The sequence below is a fragment of the Scardinius erythrophthalmus genome (genome assembly GCF_964197995.2).
Source record: "Scardinius erythrophthalmus genome assembly, chromosome: 2".
NCBI classification, from domain to species: Eukaryota; Metazoa; Chordata; class Actinopteri; order Cypriniformes; family Leuciscidae; genus Scardinius; species Scardinius erythrophthalmus.
In genome coordinates this window covers 6,918,888-6,942,423 of record NC_138222.1, presented here as the reverse complement: position 1 = coordinate 6,942,423, position 23,536 = coordinate 6,918,888, and the positions used below count along the sequence as shown (strand labels likewise).

General features: G+C 38.5%; 1 protein-coding gene across 1 annotated transcript in view; it reads left to right on the top strand.

The window, feature by feature from the left end:
* Positions 1–23,536, top strand: part of galnt18b (UDP-N-acetyl-alpha-D-galactosamine:polypeptide N-acetylgalactosaminyltransferase 18b) — a gene marked incomplete at its 5' end in the record, with an annotated part of 101,478 nt that overhangs the window by 66,738 nt on the left and 11,204 nt on the right. Inside the window, 3 exons of the mRNA XM_081358391.1 lie at positions 6,217–6,402; positions 12,671–12,808; positions 14,104–14,199. Coding sequence (XP_081214517.1) covers positions 6,217–6,402; positions 12,671–12,808; positions 14,104–14,199 — 420 coding nt within the window. The remainder of the gene's footprint in view (positions 1–6,216; positions 6,403–12,670; positions 12,809–14,103; positions 14,200–23,536) is intronic.

Here is a 23,536-nt window from a genome sequence, read left to right as displayed (position 1 = left end):
TAAGTGCAGGATCCGAAAGTTGGTCGTTTTGTCGCTATGGTTACACACACAACACACACCGTTTGGCGGTGCGCTCAAAGTCATCTGTCAGTTGTGCAGTTACCCAAAATCTCCTGAATGAACATAAAACCCATCATGTCACTGATATGTGTTTTTTAAACCAAGTGATCAAAGTGTTTGTTGCCGCTGCGATCAGTGGCGCGGATACAGTGTTTTCTCGTGTGGCTCGCGCACACACCGCACCGTCATCAATCCGGCGCGCGCTTCAATTCGTTCCGTTGCGGATAATAATGTTGCATTATCGAACGTTGTGTCGTCGTGGATATTGTAGTATTGTATTTCTAAATCCCCCGACCACTATGTTGGTCTGAGACAGCGAGACCTAGACAAGACCGAGAGGTCCGAGACCAAGACAAGACCAAGACCAAAGACCGTCAAGGCCGTGACAAGACCGAGACCACGTAAAAGTGGTCTCGAGACCGGTCTCGAGACCAAGACCAGTCTCGCGACATACATCACTAGCTTACAGGCCCGGGAAGGGATACACAGCTCTCCCCGCCAGGTGGATTTAGGGCACAGTTGCAACAGCCCGCTTCACTGGAGGGATGCACATGTCCCCCTTACCCGGCCCACCATCAAGGGTGGTGAGGGAGGAGGAGCCACTGGGACGGTTTCTGGCAGTGAAAGGTGCCGTCCATGACCCAGTGAGCTCTTCATGCACCTCCGGGAAGAAAGGAAACGGGGTGGGTTGCTAAGAACCAGCACAGGCCACCCTGAGAAACCAATCATCCAGTCTCGAGGGTTCAGGACACGTGGGCGGTTCCACATGAGCCCGATCCTGTTGGAGGCCCGGGAAAGCATGGCCATCATCTCCAGGTCTGACTCGGGCAACGCTGCCACTCCCGAAGGTGGGAGCGCAGCCGAATCGTCATCCCTGGAGAAGTCTGACCCTCCCTCCGATGCAGCGATTGACATCATGGTCATCTTAGGGAGCGCCGAAGGATTCGGCTGGTACACACCTTGTGGATGGTCCAGCGCGTTCCCTCGGCAGCTCTACTGGCTGCGGAGCGTGGGAGGGATGAGGGTTACCAGGGGGTTGGTTCCCTGAAGGAAGCGCGCTCACCGTGATCCTCAGGTCACCCGCACTACTGCCTGACATAACCCTCTGAGGAGAGGCAGATCTCTCTTTGAACAACTGATGCAAATGATTGCACGCCAGTGTGCATTGGCTCGTTTAGTTTCACTCGAAGTAGATTGGCCTCTCTAGCGAGATTCCTAATCGTTGGTCACCGACGTGGCGTTGGAGTGACCGACTGAAGAAGAACCCTAAACTCAAACCCAAAGAACCATTTTGGCATAAAACGGTTGTTCAGGAAGGTATGGTTCTAAATAGAACTGTTACTATGTGTAAAGAACCTTTAAATAACCATCTTTTCCTAGAGTTACTATGCACTCAGATTGACTTTCTATTTCCAGAAGGTTGAACGAACCACACGTAATATTAGCCATGATGATTATTTAACACATTTTTCTCATGACTTTTTAAAGGATGTCCAAGAATTAATAATGCAGTTCTCTAACCTGGATTTTGCACAATCTGCTGTTAAATATTCCTGTGTAATAATCCTCTCACATTCTGAAACGAATTAGTATTTAATGTCTATTTAAAGGGATACTCCACTTTAAAATGAAAATTCTGTCATCATACAGTATACTCATGTTGTTTCAAACCTGTATGAATTTCTTTCTTCTGCTGGACAGAAAGGAAGATATTTAGAAGAATGTCAGTAACCAGACAGTTTCTGGTCTCATTGACTTCCATAGTAGGAAAAAAATATATACTATGGAAGTCAATGAGACCAGAAACTGTCTGGTTACTGATATTATTCTAAATATCTTCCTTTCTGTTCAGCAGAAGAAAGAAACTCATAAAGGATTGAAACAACATGAGGGTGAGTATATGATGACAGAATTTTCATTTTAAAGTGGAGTATCCCTTTAATTGGAAAGTTGCTGTATAATAAGTAGGATAATGTATAATCAGAAAGTCATAATCACAAAAGTAAACCCTATTTTAAAAAAATAGTAGGCAATATTCAGTGTATACACTAATATATTATTTCAGACATGGTCATTGTTTGATTAGCTTTCTGCCACTCTTGCTATCCCAAACATTTCTCAGTGATGGCGAGTGAGTGCACTCAATGGAAATGGAGCACTCTTGAACAAATGTTTGCACCAGGAAATGAATGACATTTGGGTTCATGTGAACCAGTGTACTCAATCAGTGTCATCACAGTAGAACAAATTCAAGCATTTGGATGATCATTTTGGGAGTAAATGTTAGCACACCAGAGTAAAAAAAAAAACCCACAAAAAACAGCGAGACAAAATTTAGCTCTGACAAGCGGCAGAGCTGCTCTAGTTTCGGGGAACCATGAGTGTCCGTAGGAGGATTGGCAGGCAGAAAAGAGGGATAAAAGCAGGCGGTCGCACATTCACACATACACACGCACAGACATTTTTAAACCACCCACTTCTCAGTTCAGTGCGCATGTTACTCACTTGTCAAACATAGAGTCTGACAAGGATAAATTATACAGGAGTAAATATCAGGGCAGCGCGACTGCTAATGCACGCTATGGTCAACAACGACAATAAACCATGACAACAGCAATTCTGCCCACACAGAGAATCGTTTCTTTCAATTTAACAACTGCTGCTTTATTATATACTAGTAAGTGCTTTTAATCGCACCATTCTGATCTGGGAAACCATCCAAGCCAGTTGTCCTTGGACCTTTTGCTTTCAGACATCACCAAGGGAGTACCGGTAGATGTTTTATGCTGTTTCTGTTTCCATCTTTGCATGTCATTTATTGGTGTGCCATTGTCATAGAAACTGCTGATTTCATTGAAGGGCTACCTATAACTGACTCCCCATATTCAAAGCAAGGCATAATTGTGTTCCTGCTTACAAGTAACCTGGTGGGATTTTAGGTTTGAACTGACCCATTCGAGCACCTCATAGAGCCACATACCAAAGCTCTATACACACAGGTCCCCTCACACACAAGAGTGACTGGCATGTGTGCTTGATCAAATCTCCTGTTCTCTTAACTGTGTGTTCACACTGACAGCGATTGAATCGCTGGAGGTCACAGTGTTTCTGTGCTGCTGGCTGCTAGAAGGATCACTGTATCCAACTGTATACATCAACTCCCTCTAACTTCTCATTTGCACACACTAGTTTGGATTAACTAAGATTTGTGTATGTTTTTGAAAGAAGTCTCTTATTCACCCCCTAGGCATTTATTTAATCATAAATACAGTAAAACAGTAATATTCTGATATATTATTACAATTAAAAAAATGTTTTCTTTTTTAATATATTTTAAAATATAGTTTATTCTAGAAATGCTGAATTTTCAGCAGCCATTACATATTTCTGAAATCATTTGAATATGTTGATTTTGGTGCTCAGTTTTTATCAATTATTATTAGTGCTCAATTATTAATGTTCTTATTATCAATGTTGAAAACAGTTTTTGCTGCTTAAAAATACATAAAAATACAGAAACAGTTATTTTAAAATGTAATAATATTTCACAATATTACTGTTTTATTAGTTTTACTGTATTTTTGATTAAATAAATGCAGCTTTGGTGAGCATTATGACATCTTTCAAAAACATTTAAAAATATTAATTATTCCAAACTTTTGACGGGTAACTCTTTTGAAACTCCAACAGTCACTCATGTTTCTGGGAACTGCCAACTCTGATTGAAAATGAGTGACTTCATGTGGCTTTGTCACTTCGATTTGCTGTCAGTGTGAACGCCCCTTTAAGAGCGAGCAATACAGTGATAGTGAGTCCTGTTTGAGGTATAATGACAGCTTCATCTTCCTCCCCACAGTGAGAGCAGAGTGTACCTGCTGGAGTGAAGCGTATACTGAGCATCCCTGATAGCTTCTTCTGCTCAGCCTTAAAAATAAACTCCACACAATCTTTAAATCTTTCCTTTGGCTTCAAAGTGAAGTCCTGACCTCTCAGATTGTCATACTTTTCCACAGACCGTGGTTGTTGAAAATTGGCTGACCATAACAATGGCTTCAAAATGCAGTTCTAATCTTGAAAAAGAGATAGAAATTTTGTCTACATATAGATAGTAGATAGGGTGCTTATTTTAATTGCTGAAAGAGCTTTTAGCCCTATGCAGCTTTATAATTAAAAAATAAATAAATAAATACAAAACAGCATAGCTTGTCACCAGCGTATTGCCGTGTTTTGGATGTTGGTCTCTGGTTGGGATACTGCTATGCTGTTTTCCTCGCCATGCTTTTTAAATAAATTACTAAGACTTTATTGGTCAACCATCCTTTTCAAATATGTTTGCTGGTGAATAGCATGGGTCGTAATTCACACTGGTCTTTTCATCAAGACATACACAGTAAGTTATATTTCAATACCCAGCAAACACATTTACGTTGTGATAACGTCGGTGGCACGTTGCATTTCTGCTATGGCAACGTCGTTGTCTATGTGCTCGCAACATTGGAACAACGTAGAATTGTAAGACGCGACAGGGCTGTAGCAACATTGTTCCGCGACATTCAGCAACTGAGAGACGACGTTCTGACAATTTTTTTTTATGCTAGATAGGCCTATAGATATCCTGGCGATAAAGGTCGGTAACCGGAATTAGTCCAGAAAACATCCAAAAATCCAGAGGAGCAAAGAAACAAATGAGACTAAATAGCAGACAAATCAAATGAAAAACTAAACAGTGCGAGCGAGGCTACACTAGTCACATTCGAAAATTAAGTTGTAGGTTGTGTTTGAATAATTACGAATCTTATTTAGCTGAGGTAGCCTACATTAAACGCAATACTCACGTATTCTTGCTCGATGAAGAATGAGACAACACAATGAGCCCACCGGGCGGTTGAAGTTTAAAAGGCTGATTTTAGCGCTTCAGGGCAGTGACGAATACATATGTAGTCCAGTGGTTGTCAAGACACCATTGGCACAACCGTAAGCAATGGCCCTGAACGGTGGTTTAATGTCAACATTGTGACACGCTGTAACAACCTTCACCACACTTTTGGCCATGTTGTTAGAACGTTGTTAGAAGGTTGGGTACGTTGGGTTAACGTTCTGTGTTTGCTGGGTACCCGGCTGCCAATGGAGGTGCCATTTTGAGACATCACATGTGCGCTACCAAAGAAAATACTGTTCCAAAAAATTGAAGCAGCATTGATAATTGAATTCAAACTATACCAATTTGTCATTTGATTCCAGTTAACATACTTTAAGTGTCTGAAAAGTTTACATTTAGTTTGCATTTAAGCACTTTTTTTAAACTATGCCAAATTGTACAAATTCCTTTTATTCAGTAGGTGCTACTAGTGATGTGCAACGATTAATCGTGATTAATTGCATCCATATAAAATATTTATATATAATATAAACTATGTATAAATATATACAGTATATATACATGCAAATATTTTATTTTGGATGCGATAAATCGTATCCAAACTTTTAATTTGGATACGATTTTATTTTGGATGCGATTAATCGTTGCCCAGCACTATTCAGTACTAAGAAATATTGAAAAATTTGTTCAATCTTAATTCAAATTGACCATTTAAGCAGTATTTGTTAGTGTGCTCTGATTTTTGACTGACAGGCTGATGGTTAGCTTAGCAACATGCTAACTCTAAACTCTGTTGTAGATGTGGTTCACATCTCCCATGTGCTTCACATGTGGAAATCTATTTGAATTCTGTTGCTGTCTATGTAGAGTTTTTCCAAATCAGTCACTTATGAGGTTCCATCTGTGTTAGGAAACAGCCGTAGAAGAAAGCTGCCTCACTCGGTTTTGGAACCGAGTGTGTGTGTGTGCACATGCAAGGACACATGCATTATCTTTTCCTCTTGAGACGAATCAGTATTTTAAATGTATCCTATTTACAGCACATGCCATAAATTAAATCCCCGTTCAGGGTCTCATGGGGGTCTGGGTGTCCTTAAGATGCCCAAATGAGCTTTATTCTTAAAGACACAACTGTTATGCAAGATACAAAGCATCTGCACTTTTTAGCTCCTCAGTCTGAGCCAGAGAGTAGATGCATCTTGCCAAGAATTGCATGTTCTATTTCTCAGTGTGAAAATGTACTTTTATTTAGACTCTTTGTGTCTGTGTGTATGTAGGTGTGGCAGTGTGGAGGAAGTGTTGAGGTGTTGCCCTGTGCCCGTATCGCTCATATCGAGCGCGCCCACAAACCCTACACGGAGGATCTTACTGCCCACGTGCGCAGAAATGCTCTGAGGGTGGCTGAAGTGTGGATGGATGAGTTTAAAAGTCACGTCTACATGGCCTGGAACATTCCACAAGAGGTGAGTCTATGTCAGCTGCATACAGCTAGAAATTCGTCTTATAAATAAGAAATGCTAAAACACAACTCATCCAAACGAGACAGTAACACTAGAAAAGCTGCAATACTTCCAAAGTTCCAAAACTTACAACAGATTTAGGGTTTTTAAAGTCTAAGGGCCCTATCTTGCACCCAGCGCAATTGACTTTGTACACCGACGCGTGTATCATTCCTATTTTGCACCCGCGCAAAGCGCGCTTTTCCCTCCACAGAAGCACGTCGCTAAACTAGGGAATGAACTTGCGCTCCCTGGGCGGTTCAGCGCAAAAAATGAGGCGTGTTCCAGCGCAAACGTTCCTTCATGCTATTTTGCAGGTTTAGAAAACAATTGCGCAACTAACCAGGAAAAAATAGTTTAAAGTCAGTGGCGCGTTGCGCATGTTATTCATATGCTATTTTAAGGGCGCATGCTTGGCCATAATCAATGTAGCGTGTGCACAACGCGCATACACTTTGATTCTCTCATCTACACAGAAGCAGCCGTTTTCATTTTTGCAAATCATACATTATTACGATAGATAGATAGATAGATAGATAGATAGATAGATAGATAGATAGATAGATAGATAGATAGATAGATAGATAGATAGATAGATAGATAGATAGATAGATAGATAGATAGATAGATAGATAGATAGATAGATAGATAGATAGATAGATAGATAGATAGATAGATTACATTACACATTTACCCAAATTATCATACGCCTGTTTAACCGAAGTTAATTTGGGTGGGTTTCTCCATTTCAATGTAACTTCTCTCTTTTACGTCCCTGACGAGAGCGTTGCTCTCCTTGGCTGTGAACCGCTCCTGGCGCGCGCCTGGCAAATCCGCCGTTACAATAGGAATCCGCTTTAGAAAAAGCGCGTCTGCTCTTAAAGGGAATGTGAGATGACGCTCTGATTGGTTTATTTACGCCCAAACCACACCAATGAATAATGAAGCTACTTCAGACCAACCCACTTTAGATTTGCGCCTGGCGCAAGAGTCATTTATCCCGCCGGGAAAATAGCAACAGCGCCAAGACCCGCCCACAAAGTTACTTGCGCTTTGCGCTTTGACACTTGCGTTTCAGATCGTTAAAATAGGGCCCTAAGTCTCATAGTAGTATTGTTTATATTATAATTCATTTGTGTCAGTAAAGTTGAAAAAAAAGAAGAGGGGGGGTTGAAGCCTCGTTGAGCTGAGTTGTGTTAGTAGTGTGTTGAAACCTGTGGTTATGGTAAGGGCATTTCTGAAACACGCTCGAAGCAGTTGACCAATCACAACACACTGATCCAGCCGACCAATCAGAGCCCATTGTGCTTTTCGGAAGGAGTGGCTTCATAGTGACCAGAGCGTTACTGACAGACTGTGAAGAGAGGTGCTGCAACAATATTTTAACATTCAAGCATAAAAAATTACTCTAGTAGACCCTAAAAATAAAATCAAGACTTTGTAAAAGGGAATAATACTGTAGGTCCTCTTAAATCTGCTGGATTGCAGCATATCAGTAAAGTGCATTTACATTTTTGATGTATTATTATTTTGAATTGTGTTTTTTAAAAGTGTGACGTAAGTTTACGACCGTTACAGTGTTCATAGACGTTTCACATGCTCAAAGTCTAATGTGACCGTGGCTTTAGAGGGATTTATAGGGTTGTTTTGGTGACATTTGCAGTATTCCACAATCAAGGAACAGTGAATGTGAATGTTCTGGAAATTGATTTTGTGCTTCATTGCGATGGTAGCACAGACCCCAGCAGTCTCAGAGAAAGCATAGACGTGTAAAAATGGGTGTATGTGGGACGGTGGAGATTTTATGTGGCTTGAATCTGATGTGGGTAGATACTGGCAGCCAGTGTAGCGAGACAAAGGAGGTGGGTAGGGAGCCCTTTAGTGTTCACTGAAGTCCGGGTGTGCCTTCTGGATCATTGTAGAGTAACTGCATGCCTGGAAGCCAGACAACAGGCTGTTGCAGGAGTCCAATCTTGAGATGCCAAGAGTTTATTTCCTTAATTTTCTAAGATATCCTTATCAATTAAAGACTCATGATATTTGTAAAAAAAAAAAAAAAAGATTTATTAATTGAAATTACTGAAAATTATATCTTATACAGGATGTGCCCTATTAACTTTATCTTTTGTTAGGTGTTGCTGATAATACTATAAAGAGTGCATTGAATAGGTAGTTTTTTTATCTCCTCACTTATTGTAAGCACTGGATGAGAAAAAGGATGAAAAAAGCAGGTTCTATACACAGCAGTCTTTATTAATAACAAAATCAAAATACTCAAGCACTGGAACTCAGCACTTCTCAAAACGCGAACAGAGCAACCAGCAAACATGATGAAAAAATGACAAAGAACAACTGAAAATGAGAGCAATATATACACAGTGAAACACTAGAGATTAAACAAGATAATTAACAAGACACAGGTGAAACACATGAGTGCAAATCAAAAACCATGGCAACTAATGAACAAGCACAATGTAAACATGAAGTATTTTTTTACACATCAATGATACTGTATACTAAAAACAGGAAAGTTTTTCCTTTTGTGTTTTTCACGTACAGACGGAAACGTTCACACGGCTCCGCAAAAATGACTAAAACCGCTGCCAGGCCTTTAGTTGGTGATGTCACTTTGTAAAGAAACAATATGTGCCTTGTGGTAGATTTTTGCCCTACGCACCTGACTTAGGTAGAACCGAGTGTCCTTGACACCTGAAAATATTATTCTCAATTGAGTTGCCTCTGAAAGTGCGGGTTGACGCCTAAGCCCAGACATCCCAAGTCTCCCGGAAGTTCCGGGAGTCTCCCGCATATTGATAGCGGCTCCCTGATGCCCGCAAATCAGTTAAAATCTCCCGGAAGCAAGAGCGAGAGACCTTGCGTGTGTGCGCTAGTGTGCGTGTGTGCCTCGGGATTTTATCTCTACTCTCGAACCAAATTAATCAGAAACACCCTACCCCCCCGCCCCCGGTTGGAGATTTCTCGAACCGAATATCCCCCATTCCCCCCATCCATCCCCCCCCCCCCCCGGTGGATATTTCTTGACTCCCGGAAATGACTTTGTGCAGGTTGGGATGTCTGTAAACCGCAATCTAACCCCGCCTAAGAGTCTCACAAAGAGTGGAACGACGTATCGCTCCCTATCGATCACTATCACTTGGTAGTAAGGTCTCTAGTGTTTCGCTAAATAACTTGTTCCCCTAACTAACTTGCTGCACAGCAACAATAAACAGACAGACTTCAGCAAATGTCCTCCAAATGCTTTAATAACGGCTGGAAGAGATCCCGAGCAGTTCTCAGAGAATCTCCCCCAAGAAGAAGCACGGCTGGAGGATCTCAGACAAATTTCAGAGAGAATCCCACCAGTAAACACGATTACAACAGTTTTTATAGAAAAATCTCAAATCAAAAATATTATTGTGTAAAGGGTTAAGAGCTCAGTTGATTACTCAATATATCATGACATAATACAGACAGTATATTTTTGATTTAGTCATGGTCAGCACTTGAGAATTTTTCATAACACAAATAGACAAAGAACATAACATCTTAGAACATTGTGTTAGAATGTTAGACCTAAAAGGGGAAGTAAGGTTTATATGTTAGAATTGTTAGAATTATGGTTAGTTTAAAAGATAGTTTACTATCTTATCTATTAAAAATCCATCACAGCCTCTAGACTGAACACGTAATACTCATGCGCATGACGTCGCTGTTTTCAGAAATTTGTGTTTTGTAGTTTACACGGAGACCATATCTGTATCGTTTTCAAAAGTTTGTGTTTTCAGACCAGCAACAGGTTTTCAGTTAAAAAAAAAATTATTCTGTTTTTAGTTGAAAAGTGTCGTGTAAACTGCGCCTAACACAGGAAACTGACCTGGAAACAGTGCATAACCAAGAACACAACTCAAACTCTAGAGTCTGGCTGCATCCGAAATCGCATACTTCCCTACTATATAGGTGATAAACAGTATGTCAGAATTCACAGTACTCATAAAAGAGTAGGCAAAAAGTCCTGGATGACCTACTACTTCCGGCGAGATTCTGAAGTGTGCATACGATGGACACTTTACTATCCCATGAGGCCAAGGGAGAGGATTTATGTATGGCAGTAAAGCGACATAACTGACGCTGGTGGGTCACATGATAATGACAACAAGCCGAATGTAGTACGTCCGGATTACATCCATACTACACACATTCATACTACATACTGTAGAACATACTTTTTTAGCGATCGTGAAGTAATTCAAAATAAGTACCAACTCAAGAGAGTATGCAATTTCGGACGCGGCTAAAAACTCAAACGTAACACTGAGTTTGACCAGAACATTTTTCTAAAAATCTGAAATACCCTTTTATAAAGAATACTTTCATTAATTATACCACAAGCATATGATTTTTGTTTTTGTTTTTTTGTTACAGAGTTAAAAATGTGCCACAGAACAGGAGTGGACACTCTGTTTCTGTTGTTGGAAATAAAAATGATGCCCCTAGTCAATACTGTACAGACATACATAACTTGAATAAATGCAAAGCAGATCTGATTATAAAGCCTGTAGAAAAGTGATTAGAATGCATAGAGAAATACAGTTGTTATTATCTATTAAACAACCATTACCTCATGTATAGTTCTCCAGCCCTCAGCTCTGCTTCCAACCATATGTTACAGTGCTCAATTTATTTAGAGAGCTTTGGCCCTGCTTGTGCATTTATCAGCGAGACAGCAATTAAGATCTGGTGAAAGGGGAAGGCGTCGTGAGATTGCAGCAGATTCCCAGACCCAAGCTGAATGTTTAGAGGAGGGAACGGGAGAAAGGGAAGTGACTGTTGATGCAGGAACAAAGATATGACTCTAGTGTGCTGAGCAACACGAGCTGAGATGTTCGTTTCTATTTCAGTTCCAGTGATATATGGAGTTCAGAACTGCATTTTCATAAATCACTGCAATACTAAAAGGCAAATCAGCCTGAGTCTAAATCTCCAGTCCAATAATATCCTTCTACGTTAAACAACAAAGCACTTGTGCAATATTATTAATATAGTCATGAATAAAGGTCATTGTTAGTGCAGTGTGCTATTAAGAATGCACGCTGTCATGTCATTCCTTTTATGCGGTGCCTTTTGAACTCTGAAACGCTGAAAAAAATGCCTACACTCTTAGAAAAAAAGGTTTTAAATAGAACCCTGGGGCTCTTGACTCAATTTTAAAGAAGGCTTTATGCCAAGAAGGCTCTAAATAAGGAGAAATATCTGAAATTATTACACTATACTTTCATGTTTAACCAGTTCTTTAAATATTTTCAAGTGATAAAGTATGTTTACCAGCTGTTTAATTCATAAAATGTGTGTGTGTGTGTCACAGTCACAGGCTGTTTACTTTCTCTTCGTCATTGTGGATTACCTGAGTTTGTTTTCATTATAGAAACCTTTGTGAACCCTCTTTCGTCTTCATCTTCTTCAACATTCAGTTCAAAGAAAATGAAATAATGGGCTTATTTAGTTTTCTCTAAACTGAATGCTAATGTTTTGCCATTATTAGGTTTAGCAATTTGTGTGAATCAGGGTTATTATAGTCAACTATAGACATATAAAAAAAAAAAGAATAGCAATGACAAAAGCACTACGAAATTACTGAAACTTTTTACAAAAAAAATTAAAATGTAAACTGTAAAAACTAATTCAAACTATTAATAGAGACTATAATTCTATCTCAACAATAAAATAAGACTGTGTAAGTCTCTAATACATTTCAGCCTTACAGACACAGATTGTTCCATAATTCTGCATCAAAATGGTTGGGAAATACAAAGAGAACTCAAATGTGCAGTAATTCAGTAATAAAACAATTATTTCCACACTTTGTAGATTAAATATTACAGTACATGTTTAAAGTTGTTTTTGCCACTGTTATGGTCTGCGCATTAGTCCTCAATGGTGATATTTCAGTTGTTTAGCTTTGATGTTGATTCACCTTACAATGGGAACAAATGGTTTTCCTTGAGTTTAGGTTTGATTTATAAATTAAAACCATAAAAAAGGGTCTTTCGCCATCATTTTCTCCATATTTTTGTGCTGCAATCAGTTCCAATCAGCTGTGAGGGTTCCAATCAGTTTTTTAGAAAGAAATGCATGTATGATTTGGATGATAAAAAATGTACTGCATAGTAAGATTCGCGAGCTAATGAAACCGAACCGAGTTCAACTCTACATTTTTGTGTTTGTGTGTCATCAGGACTCAGGGATAGACATCGGTGACATCACGGAAAGGAAAGCGCTGAGGAAAAAACTGCAGTGCAAGACCTTCCGCTGGTATCTAGTGAACATTTACCCTGAGATGAGAATGTACACAGACACCATCGCATATGGAGTGGTGAGTATTTATATTAAGTCCAACGAAGCGAAAGCAATCGTGAATGCTCAGCGCATGAAAAGAGCAAATAAAGAGTTCAAATACAGTGTGTATTCTGTCCGATTCATTCATTTCCCAGCAGTGCAGTGTTATCTGGAATCAAATCGTGTTGTAATAAAACCCTGCAAGTGAAGATATTAGTCCAGTCAGAGCAGTGGCAGTTTGCGAGACAGTTTCTCTCCACACAGCTAAAGCTTTAAGCGTGACTCCTGTGAGTGCTGAATAAGCCACAGCTCATTGTGAATGCCCAGATATTTTACCATTGAGGCCGGATTTGAGAGCGGCGCTTGCCACGTGTGACACCCACTCGCCGTTCCGTCCAAGGCGTCTGAAGAGGATTTTCCAATTTGCTTGACAAAATGAAGCATGGCGCACCCAAACTGTTTATATAAGCCATTCATGTCAAGTCCAAACAATTCATTCCCTTTTTATTTCCTATACTAGACAAAATAATAATGCACTTGACTCAGAACTGATGCAGAACCAGGCTGTCTGGTTGAGGTGTTCTTTCTGTGCTTGATTTCATCATATGTGTTTTCATAGACGCAATTTAAAAGGAAGAAACTGTGGAAAATAGGTCAGCCTTATTGAAATGAATTCTGGGAGTAAAGGGCTCCGAAATAGCTCTCGCCCTCATTACTTTACTCTGAGTGACTGCATTTGATGAGCCTGTCAATCATGTTGGCTGGCAATTCAGCACACAGTGATAAAAGGCACAGCAGTATTCAGCTGAATCCAACGGAAAATGCCAAAACAGAGATATGATCCACTGAAGTCCTCCGCTAGGAATTCTGTTGTCACTGATACAGCCATGTGTTTAAACATTATTTTCATTAGACGTATCAGTTACAATAAACTTTGAAGCCTATGGAGAAAAATTGTTTTCGAGGCTCTGCATGAAATTATTGTACTAATAGGTTTTTTATATTCCGGAGGGAAAAACAGGTAAACAGAAGCGCAGCAAGTTCAAGTTGTTTGTGGAAGGCGTGACAGTACACCTCTTCTAATTCGCCAAGGACTTCGGCTGGAATATAATTTAGATGATTCATGAGTGTGCATACACTTATGAAAATGAATTTTATAATTACATCCTGTAATTAAGAGGGGAATTACGATGCAAGTGAGAAACAGCCTTGAGTTTTAACTACTGTATGAGAAAAAGAGAAAGGGACGACAACAACTACAACAAATGACATGCACTTGATTGAGTACTTAATTCTCCTGATACTTAACCATCAGTATCATTTTTCTCTTAGCTGAGAAACTCTCTGAAGACTGACTTGTGTCTCGACCAAGGGCCAGACACTGACAACATTCCCATCCTTTACCTCTGTCACGGGATGACACCTCAGGTGAGTGGCCTTTCTCGCTCTGTTCACATGCATCACTGGAGTGGCTATGACATTGGTTTTCTTCTCTGTGTATTTTATTAGGGCTGCCAATTGAATGCATTTAGAGCCAGATTCACCAGTGCAAACCCTCTTTTGCCGTTACAAAACTACTGTCAAGACATGCTGTGAAAATTAGCAATGAAAAGGGCGTGGACAGTTATTTTTGCGACTGACCTTATTGCATGTGCTTTTGTAGAAATTTCCCTTTCAGACGCTACATTTATGGGAGGAGAGTACTGAAATAAATCACAAAACATCATTTACTAAGGCTTGCGCTCGTCAATTTACTAGTATTTGCACCATTGTTTAATGACGAAAAAAGCACGTCTTTACCCACTTTTATCTTGACATGGCTGCGTCTGTGTTCGGGACAAATAATAAAAGTACAAATGAGTGAGAAGGAAAATTGAAAATAAACATTAAAACACTGACATTAATGAATGTATGTTTAAAATGTTTTAGTTTTGAATTCTAAAACTATTTGAAAGCAGATTGTTTTTTGGAGAGTTCCTTGAAGAAAGAACAGCAAATGCAAAAAAAAATAAAAATCAATAAATTTTTAGGCAGTGGTGCACAAAATATATCACAGATTTGTCACACATTTGTGAAATAGCTCTTTGTAATTGTTATGTTCCCACTCGTACAGGTTGTCTTGACATGGCCAACTTGTTTGAAAAACGCCCTTGAAAAATCTTTATCGTATCTTCATCTGGAAACAGTGATTTTGACCAAGAAACATTGAAGACCAAGAGTGATTAACTAAATAGTATGGCCAAATTAATAACAGAAAGTTCATTGATGATACATATTTTTAGATGGAAAGTAAACTAAAAAGGTTTTAGACGTGATATAAAGAGACCTACTGTATAGTGCACTCATATCCTCAGAGAGAGAGAGTCAGAGAGCAGCACTAGAGCTGATGATGCCACTCAGAGACCTGAACCCAGCAGAGAAAAGGCTGAATAAGAAAGGGAAGCACAAACGAAACGGATATAATAGATTTGTGTGCAGTAACATTTTTTCAATGCTGATGAATTGTTAGGCTAGCAAATCAACAGGGAATTTTCGTCAGATGCAGTTTAGAACAGGTGAGAAGTTTTCAACAGCTTACTAAAGCAAACAAATGTTTTGTTTCCAGTTTGTTTATTAGTCATTCACTTTGTTTCCTGTTGAAACAGAGAGGGGAGTTAATTGAGTTTATCCAGATGCACAGTTGCATTCCCAGACAACACATAATGACATTGACAGTGAATAGTGATCTAATTTTGTGTCTGTGTACTTAGAAAAGAAACATAGCAAATTAGATCTCTTTAGTATCTGAATTGAATGAATAAATGAGACTACATTCACACTGTCAGTTTTTGGGATTGACAACCGCATTTACTTAGAGGTGTGAGTCACGAAATGTCCTGTTTAAACAGCAACTTACAATAGCGTCTCAAATACTGTCTGTATGAACTTGCTATGGGAGTCAAGCCTATATTCCCTTACCAGTAACCATAGGCCCTTTCACACTGTACACTGAAAAAAATGATTTGTTGAATTTAATCTTTTTTTTATGGTAAGTGGTTGCACACAATTGATTTTAGCTACATTTAAACAAATGCATTAAGTTGAACTTAATTTTAACTGAATTTTGTAGCTAAAATCAATTGTGTGCAACCACTTACCATAAAAAAAGATTAAATTCAACAAATTATTTTTTTCAGTGTATGACGTGACAGGCAACTAGTTGTCGAATTCAGTTCTGTCCGCACAGCATGGGATTTGCGAGAATACGGTTGTGAGTCCTGATGGCTGTGTTTGTTATAGAATGTGGTTTTCACTCCTGTAAATAACTGAACTGTGCGTGAAAGTAACCGTATTAAGGACTCAAATTATTCTGCTGCTGTGTGAATATGGCCTATAAGTCATGAAAGATGGCACAGGCTGATACGTCCTTTAGATGCAATCCTCTGTCAATCACATCATTTACTACATGGAACAAGGAGATTGGCCTTTGCTGATTCTGCAGCCAATGAGATTTCTTGCTCAACTTTTAAAAAGCCTGGTTCAGTGTTTTCTGTAGGTTAGTTGTGCAGCACGCTATCAGAGTAACCCTCCACCTCCCCAGCTCCACCTGCCTAGATCTGCTATGGGATTTTTTATATATATTTTTTTTAATGTACGTTTTCATGCAGCATCTTTACATGTTTCATTCAAGCATCTTTATATCTTTATATCTTTCATTCGAACATCTTTATATCTTAGATGCTCATAGCAACTTTGTCCGTCAGGACCAAAATACATTAACATTGCCATATTCATTTACATGAACTATTTTAAGAGGTTTATTATTATTTAGAAATAACCGAGATTAAATGAGGAGTAACTGAGAACTCCATTAAGTGTCTTGAGCTATAATGAAGCAATAAAAATGTTCCTGTGGGTGGTTATTACTTTATTTTTTTGTGTACTATGAGTATTAAAACTATTGAAACTGCGCATTGCCTTTATATGAGTCACACAATACAGAGTCAGACACAATAGAGCTGCAATAGAGTGGGCTGGGATGACAGTCATAAGTGTTTTTGTGCAGGGGTGGCTGCTTTCTACCAATATTTTGGATTTTTTTTGTTAACCAGTATGAATATTATATGTCATCAACACAGATGAATGCATTTTCAGTGTTTTGTTTTCAGTAATAGATCCAGATTTACAAAAGTGTACATTTTAGACTCCAAGTACACTTGTTTTTATTGCTTTATTGATTGTGAAAAACCATTTGTGTGTAAGTTCAAAATAAAAAACAAAACTAGAGGAAGTATTGTTATAAAAAAAAAAATAACCAAGGCCAGGCAAAAATGAAAATTTATCTGAGGAAACCTTTGTTTTTGAAAATAATATAGTGATTTCAAGGGGGGGGGGGGATAATGAATATTTTTTTTTAGTGTAGTCTATGTATAAATATTCTATGTGTGAGATATGCTTTTATTTGTGTGTTTAGGTTGATGATTTGTTATAGGTAGTAACAGGGGCGTCACTAGGCCCTTTTTAGGGGGGCTTCAGCCCCCCTAAACTTCTGCCCAGCCCCCCTAAAAAATATTTGATTAATACATTTTTGATCGCTTCAGTCCCCTTTTAAAAAACTCATTTGAAACGGCGGAAAGCTGCGTTAAGTTTCGGCTCCTCCCCTTATCTGAGTCTGCTTGGATTTAGCGCATTTTTCAATCTGCAGGGGCGCCGAGCAGAGCGAACATCAGAGAGTTGAGTGCATTTATTGATAGATTGCTATGATATTACATCTGCATCGGTGCAGTTCTTTGTCATAAATGCATTGCAGTTTACATAATGTAATTACTAGAGCATTGGGAGCAACACAGGACGTTTCGGTTTTTCATCCGAGCGCGAATTTTAGCAGCACGACTGACGCTTCAGTTTACGATCAAGTACAAGTTAAGTAGCTAAACTAAACATTTTATATTTGACAGTTTTTTAGGTCATAAATGTTAAACGAAAGACAAAAATAATTGGAAAACTAATAAACTTTTGTCTAATAACGTGTAATTATGTCATTGTGAGGGGACAAGAAACATTAACAAAGCCGTTTTCATAGGCACAAGATTAATAATGCATGTGTACATGTTGAGAATTAATATAATACAATTTGTAGCCTTCAGTAAACTAAAAAAGTTCAGCTTTAGGAGGGGAAGAGACAGGGCAAGATCAGGAGACTGAGAGAAAAAGACAGAGTGATAGAAATGAGGAGAGAGCAGGTTTTAAATCTATTTCTTATCCTTTTTTGGCCTTCAAACGTCTTGAAATGCACATATCAGAGAAATAAAAATGTTTAACCCCATAACAACTTCAAATTTATGACCTCTTTGATTATAAAGCCCTGTCTACGGCCATATACAGTATTAGGCCTAGATCAATGATTGTGTAGGCTACATATTGTGAATGAATTTAATAAACTTAGTTACCTAGCTTTCCTGGTAGCTTTGTCTGAGAAAATGATTCATAAATCAACCTATCAGTTGACCCTATGTTTACTTTTTTCACTGACAGACACAAATGAAAAGCCTATATCAGTCAAAGCTCAGCTTTAGGAGGGGAAAAGACAGAGCAAGATAAAAACAAAGAGAAAAAGAGTGTGATGCTGATGAGGTGGGAAAAAAAAAAACAGCTGCCACAAATGGTTTTAAAGCTATTGTTATCCAATATTTTTGGCCTTCAAAACATCTTAAAATGCACATATGTAGATCAGAGAAATCAAAATTTTCTCGGGGGAGCATGCCCCCGAACCCCCCTAAATACCTCACATTCGGGACCTCAGTGATTATATAACCCTGCCATATGCATGTTACTGGCATTAATGTTAATAATGAGCATTAGACCATAAACTAACTTTTTTTAAAAAAAAATATTACCCTCATTGGGGGCTGAGCCCCCCTAAAATGAAAATCCTAGAATCGCCCCTGGGTAGTAATATTCCTATTTCTTTCTTTCTCTGCTCTGCTTTTGTCACACATTGGCTTTGCCTAAGAAAACCCTCAGGAATTTATAAACAGAAATCAGCAAGTGGGAGTGTTTTGAGGGTGATTAAAAAACAACAACATTCCCAATCAATAGACAAGATTTTTTGCAATTTACTACAACGCTTTACCACCATTGATGGTTTTTCTCAAGAGGTGCACTAGTGAATGTTAGCATGCCTGCCTCACATGCTGGAAACAGCGGTTCGAATCCCGTTCAGAGCAGTGCGAGTTGAACCGGAGGGGTTACACCAGCAATCCGTGTTTTCACTATGATTGGCTGTTACGCATATTCTGAAAGAGTACAGAATATCTCGATCCAAAAAGATCTGCGTAAACCAGAAGGAGTGGATAGAAGTTGCTTACGCACAAGCTAACGTGATCATCAAACATTCAACAGCATATAAATCAAATTTGCCTAATTTTACCAGATGAAATATCAAACCCATTAAGAGATATAGGACAGCGCAAGCTATGGGCTTTTTTTTTTTTTTTCTCAAAATATATATTTTTTATGAACACCCACATTCTGTTTACATATTCTTACAACAAAATATTCTGGGGGACTATGGAAGTTTTGTGAATATGATCAAAAATGCTGGTGCTGGTGCTGGCTGGCATACTTTTAAGTAAAAGCTAATTAGACATTTGATGCTAATGACAGATACGATGGACCTTCAACAACAACAGCTTTTTTCCTCTTCACTTGTGAATATACAGTAAGTTTGAGTGAACGTATACACTCCATGTTTGTTAAAAACAGTATCTGGTTTTCTCCAAAGGTGTTGCCTTCCTAACTTCTGAAGTATGAGCAAAAGTCGGTGCAGGCAGACATTTTTTTTTCTTCTTTTTTTTTTTTTTCATTGGAACAGCAGGGATGGGTTTTTTGATAATGGTGTCAATACAAAAACAGGAAGTTCTTGGCAAATGTCTCAAATCTATGCACACATGAACACACTACTGAGCATGTAGAAAACAGAGCTTTTCCCAAGGAGATTAGTTCAGATCCTTCACTCCCTCTGTTCAGAGAATGGCACACTGTTCAGAAAAGATTTGTGAAACAGCAGTGCTAGGTAACCTGAGTTTTAAAGTGTCACTAGTAAAGTGTTACTTAAAAGTGTCAGTGTTACTGTGCAATTTTTACATTTAAGTACTGAGATTAGGATGTGGTTTAGGGTTAGTTGCATGTAATTATGGACAATTTATAAGTAGTTGGTAATTACTATAGTAACTACGTGTAACCAGGGTTTGACATTAACACCCGCCAAATACGGGTAAAAATGAACTTTAGCGGGTAACGCTGTCAAATCTCTAGCCGATTTGGCGTGTTACTATGTTTACTCACTTTGCTGGGGAAGTTTGTGTAAGCCAAATCTGCGCAGAGTCATCTTGATCTATTAAATACAGCATATTGCGCAGAATCTGTGCATTTCTGGCTTACTTGAACATGCCCGTCACTACACAACAAATACCGGTGCGCTTGTTTACTTGCACTGAAGCAATAGCGTAGAGTAAAAAGCATTTGGTTAACAGAAAAGACATTGCTATTTTCCAACATCCTACATGTTCTTTGTACTGTATTGATCTGTCCACCTAAAACACATTTTTGGTAAAAAAAAAAAAAAAAGAGAATGAATGAGGAAGGGAGGAGATTGCTGGATGACAGGATTTTGTTTGAACAAGAAATGAATGTATGGAATCCAAATTTTAATATAGCCTATATATATATATATATATATACTACCAGCTACTGTAGCTGCTATTAGCTGCGTTTTAGGAAGGGGTCTCTTGCAAGGAGATAATGTTTGAGGGTGAAAAATAATTCCAGGAATGTTTACCTGAAAGTAAAAAGGTTTATTTTGATTTCAAGTTGACTTTACAGACCCCCCTTTTCCCCCCTTTATAACCAGGTGTGTTTTAAAACGGTGAATCAGCAGCATATCATTAACCTATTTTCTTTATATCCAACAATTGTTACCTTTTTATGTGTAGAATAATGCTTAGTACCAACCTGGGACTGTAGTCTAAAAGCCTGAAGTACTGTCCTCAAACCAAATATCATCAAAAGAAAGAGTTTTACATCAGAACACATTGGTAATATTATCTTTTGAAATTAAAGCTGGCCAGAGGACTCTCGAAATGAAAATCCTTCAGGAGAAAAATGTATCTGCCTCACATTTCTCTGCGAACTCAAGGAGCAACAAATGGAGCGCTCCACACTTTTCAACTCTGTTTTTGCTTCAGAGCTTCCATTAGAGTGACACATTTGAAGAATTCATTCATGGGTGAGCTCTTTTTTTATGCATGAGGCAGCAAGCAATGTTAAGTTTGTGACTTAAACAGCGATTTGCTTCGGCCAAACTAGCCCTGAAGAGACTAGCCTGACACGTCTGCCAGATGTTCCTCAGCCCCTCGGCTGCTCTCCTTCTGCTCACCTTCTCTCTACACACGTTCAGTCACACACAGAAACATGCACTACACACGCTAAGTCTCTTCGTCATATACGTCATTGAAGGGCCATCTGGAGTGACTGCCGGTGATTCTTCAGACAGATGCCACTGGTGTTTCTGGCTCACACATCGACACCCGTCCCATCAAAGGAAATTACATCAACTACACAATTAGCAGTGCTTCCTTTTGAACCATGGACAGATTTGGCTTGGCCTCTGTGACACAATAGTCATTTCCTGTCAAATTAAAACCTGCAACCATCCGATTAGTTCACTCATTTGTCAGTTTATTTATTAGCTTCTACTGCTCTTCCAACTTGAGGAAAGGCTGAAGTTTATTTTTTAACTCTCCTTGATAATTTCAGTCTGATCATAACAGTTTGTGCGCCACATTTCAGCCTGGATTATTTTGTGATCCTGTCCAGATAATGCAGGTCTTGTAAAGAGACTGATAGTGAGGGATAGAACCCGATCTCACAGGAAAACATAACTATTGTACGAGATGGTCATTTTGTATTAATTTGTACAATGTGAATCATAAGAAAACAGGATTTTTAGACAAAAAGTAAGCATGAAGATCAAATCCTAAACATTAGTACACTGTAAAGCATTATTTTTCAAAATTAAATGTTGTGGAGTACATTTTACAAGAAAAAACTATATAATATAGTTTCTTTTCGAATTACTTTGCTAGCAATTTTCTGAGTGAAAATTGTTTTAAAACCTTTTTTTTTTTTTTTCAGACAGCAACATAGTGTCGGCCCAGATCCGGGCCACATCTGGTACATTCGGATTCCACGCTTACCAGATGTGGGCCGGATCTGGGCCGACACTATGTTGCTGTCTGGGTTGTTTGTAGATCATACGAAAACATATGCATGAGATTGTACAAATTCATCCGAATTAGCCACCAATTCACTAAAAAGGGAAACAAGTTACGTATTGCCTTTTTTCTCCATTGCAGATGTGATTTTATGAAAAAAAGTGCATGTGGGTCCATTTTTGAAAAATTATGTCTCATTCCTTGTGACACGTTTCACAGCACTTTCAAAGTGAAATGTCCAGTGACCGGTGCTTCAGTTTTCTCTGAAACAGTTAAACATGACTGTGGCAACACTTGATTACGTTTGTTGTTGTACGTAACACAGCAGTTCATAAGTGAAATAGTGCTGAAAGGTTAATGCTCTATTGCATTTTGAAAAAAAAATCATAAGCTGTGTGAAAAGGAATGAAATGTGTTGCCGATTTACTGCCTCTAGTGTTCACTTCAGCTTGAAACTGCAGTGAATTGTATGTTTAAGTAGTTTTTTCTGTAATCCTGGGTTGCAGAAAATACCCTTTTCAATTCAAATGGCCAGACAGATGGTGGAAGATGGTCATAATAATTATATTGTGATTTTCTTTTTCTTTTTTTTCACTGGATTAATGTTTATAAGTGGACCACGTGGAAAAAAAAAGTACATAAAAAATACATGACCCCTTCAACACCACACTAATAAAGGTGTGTTTTTCTCTGCAAAGTTTTAGGCACTTAGTAGAGGCTAAATGTGACCATCTGTTCTAAAGTGTTAATGCAGCGGGGTTCTGTTCGAGTGTGTCTAATGCATAATGCTAGCTCTCACTTGTATACCATGAATAATGCATTGTTTAGTCAACAAACAGAAGTATACTAGTTTTGCAAATAAAAAAAAAAAAACTAAAAAAAACGCAAAGGCGCCCTGGCACTCAAACAGTGGAAGAACATTTTTTCGAAACTGTGTGAATTGAGAAAAACAAAATGTTTAAAATGCAGCATACTGTTAAAAAAGTGTCCTATAACAGAGCACATAAAGAATGACTCATAAATGCAATTGGTGTATTTTTAATAATAATCTATTATTATTATTAACAGCCTAGCAACCCCTCAGAACACCCTAGCAATACCTTAGCTACCACCCAGAACAACACCCTAGCAACTGCCTTACAACCACATAGTGCCAAGTTTTCCCACAGCAAGCACCACTTAAATGTATTCAGAAAATGTCTAGTTATTATTATAATAAATATTACAGTTTTCATATATGAGTTGCACGAATGAGTCATTCTTTATGTGGTCTATTATTTATGTCTGTTTTCCTTTAATTTTATTTGCAACTCATATATGTAAACTATAATATTTATATTAATAATAACTAGACATTTTCTTAATAAATGTAAGTGGTGCTTTCTGTGGCAACACTTGACACTATGTGATTGTAAGGCAGTTGCTAGGGTGTTGCTAGGTGGTTGTTAGGGAGTTGAGTTCTGGGTTAGAGTTGGCGCATGTCTCTGTTTTTTCGAGGTTACATTTTGAGG